This window comes from Chiloscyllium punctatum, chromosome 25 (genome assembly GCF_047496795.1).
Source record: "Chiloscyllium punctatum isolate Juve2018m chromosome 25, sChiPun1.3, whole genome shotgun sequence".
Lineage (NCBI taxonomy): Eukaryota > Metazoa > Chordata > Chondrichthyes > Orectolobiformes > Hemiscylliidae > Chiloscyllium > Chiloscyllium punctatum.
This window is the reverse complement of record NC_092763.1, coordinates 62,552,568-62,563,550: the sequence shown is the minus strand read 5'-3', so window position 1 is coordinate 62,563,550 and position 10,983 is coordinate 62,552,568. Positions and strand designations below refer to the sequence as shown.

The 10,983-nt window shown below is 38.7% G+C and overlaps 1 protein-coding gene across 1 annotated transcript; it reads right to left on the bottom strand.

Annotated features, from left to right (window-relative positions):
- Positions 1–2,647: 2,647 nt before the first annotated feature.
- LOC140495669 (transforming growth factor beta activator LRRC32-like) lies at positions 2,648–7,133 on the bottom strand. The gene is made up of 2 exons (XM_072594659.1): positions 7,038–7,133; positions 2,648–4,942 (listed from the first exon to the last, which is right to left on the bottom strand). Exons 1-2 carry the CDS (start codon positions 7,131–7,133, stop codon positions 2,909–2,911), a joined length of 2,130 nt encoding a protein of 709 aa, XP_072450760.1. The 3' UTR covers positions 2,648–2,908.
- Between the last annotated feature and the right edge of the window lie 3,850 nt (positions 7,134–10,983).

Here is a 10,983-nt window from a genome sequence, read left to right as displayed (position 1 = left end):
TGAAAGGGTTCAGAAATGATTTACCAGGATGTTGGTAAGACTGGAAGGTTTGAGCTAGAGGGAATGCTGGGGCTATTTTCCTTGGAACGTTGGAGGCTGAAGGATGATCTTATGGAGGTCTATAAAATCATGAGGGGCATGGATAAGGTGAATAGCCAAGGTCTTTTCTCCAGGGTGGGGGAGTCAAAAACTAGACAGCATAGGTTTAAGGTGAGAGAGGGAAGATTTAAAAGGGGCCTGAGAGGCAACGTTTTCATGCAGAGGGTGGTGCATGGATGAAATGAGTTGTCAGAGGAAGTGGTGGAGGCTGGTACAATTACAATTTTTAAAAGGGATCTGTCTGGGTTAATGAATAGAAAGGTTTAGAGTGATATGGGCCAAGTGCTAGCAAGTGGGACTAGATTAATTTAGGATATCTGGTCAACATGGATGAGTTGGACTAAAGGGTCTGTTTCCATGCTGTACATTTCTATGACTCGATGACTCTGTGCAGCCCAGGCAGGGTGAAGCTGAAAGGTTTCCTGTTTCAAAAAATATTAGTGAACTAGATAATTTTTCAAGTCAATCTGATAACATAGCTTTTTATTTATTAATTAATTACATTTACATTTCCTGTCATGGTGTGACTTGCACTCATAATATTAGGAGAAAGTGAGGACTGCAGATGCTGTCTAGCACCAAATTTTCAACTCATAAAATTAGACCAGGTCAGTGGACCAGTCATTTAGTAAAATTACCACTATGCTAGTCCTGCAGTTATTACAGGGAATAAACTCAGAAATTGCTGGAAAAAAACTCAGCTTGCCTGGCAGCATGTGAGGAGAGAAAGCAGAGTTAATGTTTCGGGTCCAGTCACCTGAAAGACCCTTCTCAAGGAGGCTCTTTGAACCCAAAATGTTATCCTGCTTTCCCTCCACAGCTGCTGCCAGACCTGCTAGATTTTTCCAGCAATTTCTGATTTTGTTTCTGATTATTAGCACCTCAGTACTTTGTTGATTTTTTTAAAATTTAAAGTAAATAACTGATTTTAGCAAGCATACATAACTAATATGGAAACTTAAGCAAATGATAAGGCAAAAGATAAAACATCCGTATCTGTAACCATTTTTATGCCATTTATGAAAACATTTAAACATGAAACATTGCTTATTATTTCAATGGATGTAACAAAGTTGTATAAATATGAACAAAAATTTGCAAATTCTGGAAGTCTGAAATAAAAATAGAATTTCCATTGACTGATATAAGTTAAATTCTAAATTATACATTTAAAGAAAGGTATAATTGTTTGGAACGCTTCTGAGAATTCGTGCATATCTTCCCAGAACACAAGAAATGTTTGCACCCACCTCTCACTTAAAACAATTTATTTATGTATACTACACCAGAATGTGTCATTTCTTATTAGAAAATAATTGTCATAATCTATATGATTAATTTAAATCAATGAAAAATAGCTGCATTTAAATAATATGGCATTTATTTTACATTTATTTATATGCATGATATAAAATGCACAGTATTAATTAATTAGTGTTGTGAATAGTGTTTTGCTTTCATAGACAATATATACAAAATGTCTTTGTCTGAGGTGTGGTGACCCTCAGGTTAAACCACGGCCAGTTGTATCTCTCTAATGACAGAGCTGCCCTACAGTTCTCTAGAACTATAGAAACCTTACATTTTACTAATATACAGTTGAAATGTTCTGGCATTTCCACTGTGGCAAAGGAATTCAAATGGTAAATCCTAAGAAATCATTTGTATGAGAGTATATCAATGAATCACATGAATCAAAATTAACAGTTCAAATAATAACAAAAGACATTGAAATATTGTACCATCGATGATTATAATCCCCCCTCCCCCACCTCACCAAATGTTTCCTTTGCCTCCTCACCAGCAAACAGAATTGCATTTTTGAACATGACTGTTCTCCAGTACCTTTCTCAATCTGCCATTTATCTTTCTTAACATTAGACCAAGAACAATCATGAGTGAAATTAGGAAGTGCTTTCTTATTCAACAGATAATGGAAATCTGGCAAGACTACAAATCTTGTGTGAACTCAGATTTATGATTTTTTTAAAATTTAAGGACACTGTGAGATATTAAGTAAAGCTGAGTTAATGGTACAGATCGGCTTTGATATAACTGAGGGTGGAGTAGACTCAGGAGCTGCTCCTATGTTCCTTTGTTCCTTTGTGACACTAGAGTGACCACTGGAAGGCAATTTGATTGCAGGAATAGTGGACAGTGGCACAGCAGGAGCAAACACAGAGATTGTTGGAGAAACTCAGCAGTTCTGAAGACCAGACTCAAAGCGTTAAGTCTGTTTCTCTCTTCACAGATAATGTCAGACTTGCTGAGTTGCTGCACTATTCTCTGACTTTACTTCAGATTTCAAGAACCCGCAATATTTTGCCTTTATTTGAGTGGCACAGCAGGACCAGCAATTGAAAAGAGAGAATCCCTGCCGCTTTATTTCCTCATCTTAAGTTCTTGGAAGCCGGAACTGATCGAAGCGTCCCACCACTACCCGAGCTGGGACAAGTTAACTCAGCATTGACAATGCATCAAACTCAGGGATATTCCTGGAATATATGTTTCAGAACTGCATCACAGATACATTTAGTCACTGAACCACTGATGGGCATGCACTACCACAAATTGTAAATATCTCCAAACAAAAAGTCAGAAAACCTTTATCAGACTTGAGACTGAACAAAGGTTGATTGCATGGCCCAAAACTAAAGTCTTTCTGCTTTCAATAGCTCGGCTTCACTTGGTGTTGTACCTGACAGTTAATTGATCCAACAGGAGTCCAAATCTGCGTCTGGTCCGAAGTTGTGTTTGAAGCTTTGGTCTTTCTATTCCATGGTGCAGTTCAGCAATGCTTTCTCCTGTTTCACATTTCTATGTTAATGACACTTAGAGACAGCCCTTCCAGCTGGTGTTCACTTTTTGTTTTCACTGGAGCAGTGTCTGCCTCAAAAACGTCATCCCCAGGATTCAGGCACAACCTACAGCACTCTCCAGCAATTAATGTTATCACAGATCCAATAACTATTAGAAAGGCAAGTGCAAATATTAGAAGTAGAAGGGGGCTGACTTTCGTGACGCTTTCAGTATAACATTCTCCTTTGTGATCACTTAATAATTGGACTGTTGAAGAGTCATTATGGTTTGGGTAAGAACATTGGGTTTCATTCATATCTGGGATTTCAACCCTGGCACCATTCAGTGCATCCAGCCAAGTCAATGCACAACAATTAAAGTAATTTCCACTCAAATACATTGTTTTAAGAGTTTGGGACATGTTTCTTGTTACTAAATCTTGAAGAGCATACAAATTGTTGCCCCGAATATCAAGGTATTGCAATGGAGAACATCCAACACCATAAGGTAGACATTCAAATTGATTATGTGACAAATCCAAACTTCTGAGGTGACTCAAACAAGGCAGAGTCACTTTGGTGCATTGCATCAAATTCCAACTTAAAGAGAGGTTTTCTAAAGATTGTTCCAAGCCTGTCAGAGCCTGATCTGGCACTTCCAGATATTTGTTTCTTGAAACCTGCAAGTACACCAGGGGAGTTTGATAGAATGTGTAAGGTGCAAGCAGTGTAATGTTATTTCCATCGAGGTTGAGGTATTTAAGAGTAGGTATTCCAGAAAAAGACACACAGTCATTGTGGCTGCTGTGGATTTGGTTACCGTATCCTATGCTTTTATTTGCCACATTACAAATCTTTACATTATTGTTAGCAAGATTGACTTTTTCAATTTTAGGCAGAGCTTTGAAAAACTGAGAGGGCAGTAACTGAATGGAATTATTTTGAAGGAACAAGTACCTTAAGGAAAGGAATTTTTGATTATCTCCCAGCACAGATATATTGTCCAGTTTATTGCCACTTAAATCTAGAGAAGACAGGGAATTCAGTTCATCATTATCTTCTACACTAAAATTCTGAAAACAGTTTCTACTGAGGTTCAAGTGTTGGAGAGAATGAAATTTACTCAGAAAGCCATGTGATATATCCGGCAGTACATTGTTGCTTAAATCCAAAGATATTACTTCTGATAAATTTGCATAGGCACTATGTTTGATTGTCTTATTTAACACTTTAAATTCTTTATATCGGTTTCTTGCATCCCACTCAGCTGAGTTGCTCAGTAGATCAGGTGTTACACTGATCATTAAATTACTTGACAAATTCAAATGTTTTAGCTGATGCAATTTTAGAAGAAATGGGAAATGTAACAACCTGTTGTGACTCAGATCAAGTACTTGAAGATGATGTTCTTCCTTGTTCTCATCTGTCATGAAGAACTCAATGCCATTTCTGCTGAGGTTCAAAACTTGGAGCTTAGGAAGATGAAAATTGGAAATACAAGAAAGTGAATTCATGGCCAAGTTCAACTCAAGCAAGTTTGTCAAACATTCAAAGGACCCTGCTGTTATTTCCGTAATATAATTTTTTTCAAGGAAAATGTATTTCAAAAACTGCATCTCACAGAACATATCAGGGGTCAACTTCATCAATAGGTTCCCTGACAGATGTATTTTTTCCAGTGAAGACAGATTCTTCAGATGTTGAGACACTGTGTCACTGTCCCAAAAATTCTCTGACAGATCTAGCACTTTGAGTTTCTTTAATTCGCTGAAGGTTTCGTGACTGGATGAGAAGTTCCTGCCTAGCCGATTATTTGCCAAAATGAGCACTGTCAGGGAAGTCAAATGCGCCAGAGCTCCTGATGTTATAGTCTTCAATTGGTTGTAAGAGACATCCAGGTGTTGCAGTGAACTGAAATTTAGCAGCGATTCTTCTGTCAATGCTTTGATTGAATTATGGGATAAGTCTATTGTTTCAGTCTCCACCATTAGAAGATCAGGCACTTTGGAAAGATTTTGATATTGACAGGACGCAACATGGCCTTTCTGCCAAATAAGATTAAAAACAATAAATATTCCTCTTCTCTCACAAGCAGTTTAAATAGTTTAATACTAGTTTAAGATCACTGTTTTATTTGCACAACAATAAAAAAAGTCAGCAAATATTTTTCAGCATATTCATTAATTGCTAGCAGTGAAGAAATGTCCAATGTTTCTATACATTTTAAAGGGGAAGAATCGATATCTTTTGAGTTGGGACCATTTGGGCTCTCACAACTTAAGTTTTAGAACACTGCAAATTGATGATTTCTGTAACAAGAGTCATAATCATTGGGCTGTACAGTGCGGAAACAGACTTTTCGGTCCAACTCAGTCCCATTTACCAGCACTTGGCCCATATCCCTTTAACCTTTCCTATTCGTATACCCATCCTTATGCTTCTTAAATGTTGTAATTGTACCAGTCTTCACCACTTCCTCTGACAGCTCATTCTATACACGCACCACCCTCTGTGTGAAAAAACTTGCCCCTCAGGTCCTTTTTAAATCTTTCTTCTCTCATCTTAAATCTATGCCCTCTACCTCTGGATTTCCCCACCCCAGGGGCAAGGTCTTTGCTATTCACCTATCCATGCTCCTCATTAATTTATAAATGTCAGCCTCCAATGCTCCAGGGAAAATAGCCCCAGCCTATTCAGCCTTTCCCTATAGCTCAACCCTGGCAACATCCTGGTACATTTTTTCTGAACCCTTTCAAGTTTCACAACATCCTTCCGATAGGAAGGAGACCAGAATTGTACGCAATATTCCGACAGTGGCCTAACCAATGTCCTGTACAGCTGCAACATGCCTCCCAACTCTGATACTCAATGCAATTACCAATAAAGGAAAGCATACCAAATACCTTCTTCACTATCCTATCTACCTGTGACTCCACTTTCAAGGAACTATGAACCTGCATTCCACGGTCTCTTTTATAAAACTATAAATATATTATCATTTTGCAGAAAATAATTACATTTTAATGATAGGAACAATTATATTTTGTAGTCTATTATAACATAACTGAAATAAGTAAGGTAAATGAGATTAAAAAATAATTGTTAGAATAATCAAATGTCTTTTTTCATGATTTGAACAATGTTGTGAATCGATTTATTTGCAATGAGCCTTTGGTTTAGTGACAGCATTCCCACCTTTGAGTTACAGGATGTAATGCTCAAATTCCCTGACAGTTCGAGTGAGTTGAACCCAGAGCTCAGTATCTTAAACCTGAGATCCAGCAGTGTACTCAGGACTGGTGTATTTTGTTGCCTCAGCTCACTTTACGGGGTGTGAGAGATCATCAAGTCCCTTCGCTATACCTGTGTATGATTAGCTGCTGTGTTGGTATCAGGATGCTCGTGGCTGTGGAACGAGTTGTAGCCTATTTAGACTATAAGTCCTTTCACTATTTTAATGGGAGACTGTCCAGATGTGACAAAAAACACATCAAATGTTAAATTGTTCACTGTAAAATAATTCAAATCTGAGAGAATTTCCACTTTTAATTTGAAGCTGCATCACAAGTTTTCACACGAAGAACACGATAACTAAACGTATAAAATCATAGTGAGTAAAATCTGTGTAATAAGAGATGGACCATCAGGTTCACTTGCTCTAACTGACCTTATGTAACTGTTAGTAATTCTGCCGCTTGCATAGACTGACTCTTACTTACGGAGGCGACTAACCGCAGATCAAACCTCTGAACTGAAAATTCTGAAATTCCTACCTGACCCAGGAAACCAAAATAAGCCAAAAGAAAGTCCAAACTATCGGTCAAATGTATTAATCTTTTTTGTTCAATAGTGACTGTATCACATCCCGCACTCTCAACGTGAGACATGAATTAAAATATTCTGATTTTCTAACAATTTCTTCAATCCGTCCGTACACCTTTACACCCCCCTCATAAAGGCTACAGCGCATAATCTCCAACAATAAAACGTAAACTGCACTCTTCACAGCTGTGTATAAAGCATGACTGATTTCAGTTAAAAAAAAGTAAGCTGCCTTAATTGTGTCCTTCCATTGTAAAGTTACATTTTTTTTAACATCATGCATTTAATTCAAACAGAGTGCTGGGGTATAATTCCTACCTGCTGACAGGCAGTGGATACTGTGCTGTTATCATCACTGCTGCTTTTCCGAAGGCAGGACAGTGCCGTAAACCACAGGAACAGCCAAAGATTCATCTCTCCGCCCCAGGCAACAATAGAGTGACACGACTGTACAGCGTGTAATACATATTCCCAGATCCTGATCTATCGTAATCGGGGAAAATTGCACGAATTTGGAAGTTATTTGCGCACAACGTGACTTCTGACCCACTACGTTTTGTGTGGGTGAGTGGTCTGGAATAGAGTTAACCCCCTATACACACACACATCACGAGATTGGTGTTCAACGATCAGCTTTTCCCTCTTACCGTGGTTATGTTTTGGCGGTATGTCTGAAATGCTCATAAAATGTAGAACGGAGTCGCGGAACTCTCCACCCGTAGAATCGGTCAACTGAATTTAAATAGGAAATTGTTCGAAAGTCTCACCGAGTACATAACATTTATCGTTTACGTGTGTGCTTTTTTCGATATTCATATTTGCGAATTTGTGCGTGAAGATATTTTCTGATGTGTGTGAGCATTTACTTTATTCATTCGTGGGATGTGGGTATTACCTATTACCAGTCGGTGAAGGGTTAATCACACTGCTTTGGTCTGTAAGCCAGATTTCTTCCCCAAAGGGCACTAATGAGCCAGATGGCATTTTCCAACAGGAAAGATAATATTAACTGTGCTAGCCATTAGGCTAGATTTTAATTCCACATTTTATTGAATTCAAAATTCACCATTTCTTGTGGTGGGACTTGAACCAATTTGCCCAGAACAATAGACTGGGGTTCTGCTTTTCTACTCCAGTGATTTACCACCACCTACACTGTGTTGTCTATTTCTGTCCGTTCATCCCCATTCAATCAGATCTTGACTGATCCATGACCTAATTCTCCATGTCTTTTTGCCTGACATTTCTTAACACTGTTGGTTGACAAAAAGTCTACCATCTCAGTTTAAAATTAATTATTGCATCTAACATCACTTGTTGTTTGCAGAAAGGGATTTCAAAGTTCTACCACCCTGTGCCTCATTTCACTCCATCAGGAGATTTAGGAGCATGGTGTAGCATCCCTATCTCAGGGTCCAAATCCACCTCAGACCTTGGTTATCATGAAAGGTGTGTTATAACACAGCCAAACAGATTAATTAGCAATCTGCAAATTCTTCTGATCATGCCTAAGACAGATGGAAAGAGGGAGAAGTTTATTGATCAACCAGAATTGGCTGCAGTGCACACTCCCTCCCCAACTCCACAGTTAAAGCACTTCATGCAAAGATCCTTGCCATGAGAAAATGTTATTCTCATTCTGATAGACTACACACATTTCACTCCTGAAAGTTTCAATCCAATATTTATATCATGTGCATAGCCCTAGTCTCTTAAAGCAACAGAAATAGCATCGCCTCCCTACCTACTTGTTAACCCTAATATTTTCAAAAGTTTGATCACACCACTCCTTAAGTTTATTCTAGTTTGCACAATCTCTTCTTGTAATTAAGTTATTTGATAATTCTGGTAAATCCATGCTACAGTCCCTCCAAAATCAGCACATCCTTCCGAAAGTGTGGTGTCCAGAACTGCTCATAATATTATGGATGCGCCAAGCCAATGAGAGCCCTAGTCCAGGCTCCTGACCAATTAGAATGGGCAGCCAGGAAGGTTAATGCCGTCATTATGAGGAAGGATTTACATTTAAAAGGGCCACAGAATGTTTAAGAAAAATAATCCATCAGCACTTTTGAGGTTGCAGCAAGGCACCAGACCCAGAGAGGAGTCCTGGGAAATTACACCCCTCTGGGTCTCTCATTCTTACCATTGGGTCTTGCTGTGGATGTGATAGATTTAAGAAAGCAGAGATCCCACAAGAAGAAGGTGGACAAGCTCTCAATCTAAGTAAGTAGGTATGGAAGTGACTGAACAAGTGAGAAGCTGGAATGATAACCTGGACACAGTGCATTAAGAGAGCTTGAAGCGGCAGGAAAGGAGATTGACATAACCATTTCAGATGCCAATACTCACTCTGTGACCAACATTTTCCTACACAGCATATCTCAGATCAACACAGCTAACACCTCAATTCATTCCTTTCTCTGCAGGAACTCCATATAAAGTGGCAACACTTACATTGGCCTCATTCTATTGCTCTTTTCAGCCCATGCATCACATTATTCAATGGTAAGAGGTTGGAAAGTATAGATATACAAAAGGACCTAGGTTTCTTTGTCAATAAGTCACTGCAGGTTAACGTGCAGTGCAGTAAGCTATTAGGAAGGCAAATGGAATCTATTAGAGGAGGATTTGAGCACAGGATTTTGCATCAATTATGTAGATTAGACCGTACCTGGAATTTTGTGTGCAGTTTTGGTCTCCTTGTCGTGGGAAGGATAATATTGCCATAGAGAAAGTAGAAAGAATGTTCACCAGACTTGCTTCTAGGATAGCAGGAATGTCATATGAAGAGAGATTGGGCAAATTGAACCTCTATTCTCTAGACTATCAAAGAATGAGAGGTGATCTCTTTGAAACTTACAAAATACTTGAAGAGATAGACAGGGTAGTAGTTTCCCTTGTTGGGACATCTTGAACAAGGGGAACAATAAAAAATAAGGGGGATACCATTTAGGTATGTGTTGTGAACCTTAGAAATTCTCTACCACAGAGAACTGCGATGACTCAGATTTTGAGTGTGTTTACAGTTGTGACTGATAGAGGTTTGATTACTAATGGCGCACAGCATTATGAGGATGAGGTGAGTAAAAGGCATTTAAGCATTTGATCAACTATAACTGTATTGAATGGCAGGGCAGCCTTAATGGGCTGATTAAACCCATTAAATCTCATCCTGAATACTCCTGTGGTCAGAAAATCCTAGATTGCAACTTAAACCTAGAGCTACTGTCTCATGTACAGGGATGCTGCTAAATCACAAGACCTGTGATAATCATTGTGAAAATTCATACTTAGCTACATACAAATTGATAAGAAACAGAAATGTGGAGTGGAGGAGGCAGTGCAGGGGGAGTGAGCTTCTTGCAACCAAGGCCTTGTTGGCAATGCATAGCTACTTGGTGCGGTGGGACTTGTTCTATGAGGATGGAGATGTCAGCAATAAACTGAGACCTCAACAATTACATCCTCCTGAGACATTGATGTTAACACATGTCAGGAAGTCTAGTTCCCTGCCTTTAGAATCCTTGCTGTCAGTCTAATTTCTTTTCAGCTGGATCTTGGTATCTACCCTTTCTATTCTATGGAGAAGCATATGGGTGAAGAGAAGGTAGCTGGTGCTGCTGTACTTGTAGCTTGAATTGTGACTAAAACAATTAGTGGTGCAACCTTGTGTCCAGGCCCTTCAACAAAATGGCCAATAGGGATGCTTTACCTCCCCTCATTTTGAAACTGGCAGTAGGGAAGAGCAACTGTAGGTAGGTGACATTCTGGCCAGATGAAGTGCTTATCAAGATGTCACTAATCACCTATTGACCATTGGTGAAGCTTTATTGATCAAACTCTTGCCAGCTCATCAAGTTCACAGAGTAAGTTTATTTCCATCATGCTGGAGAAACTGCTTCACTGGAATTAAAGATAACCCCTGGCTTTTCCTCTTTACTGTAAGCTATCTATGTTTGCCCTACTTCCCTGCTACTTCCGCCGTCATCTCCAAACAATATGTGCAGGAGGCTCATAGACATTCTTTTCACTGAAATGGAGATCTCCTTATTAGCTCCCTCCTCCACCTCTTCTGATCCTTTTGGGGAAACCATGAATCAAAATAACCAAAGTTACCAACTAACTCTTAAATGAAATTATAGATAAGGTTTGTTTTTTTTGTAATTTTTACTTTAACATAAATCAGAAACAATGAAACAATGCCAATTAAAAATGAATTAACAAACAAGTGATCCTTCAAATAGAAAAGTAAATTTAATTT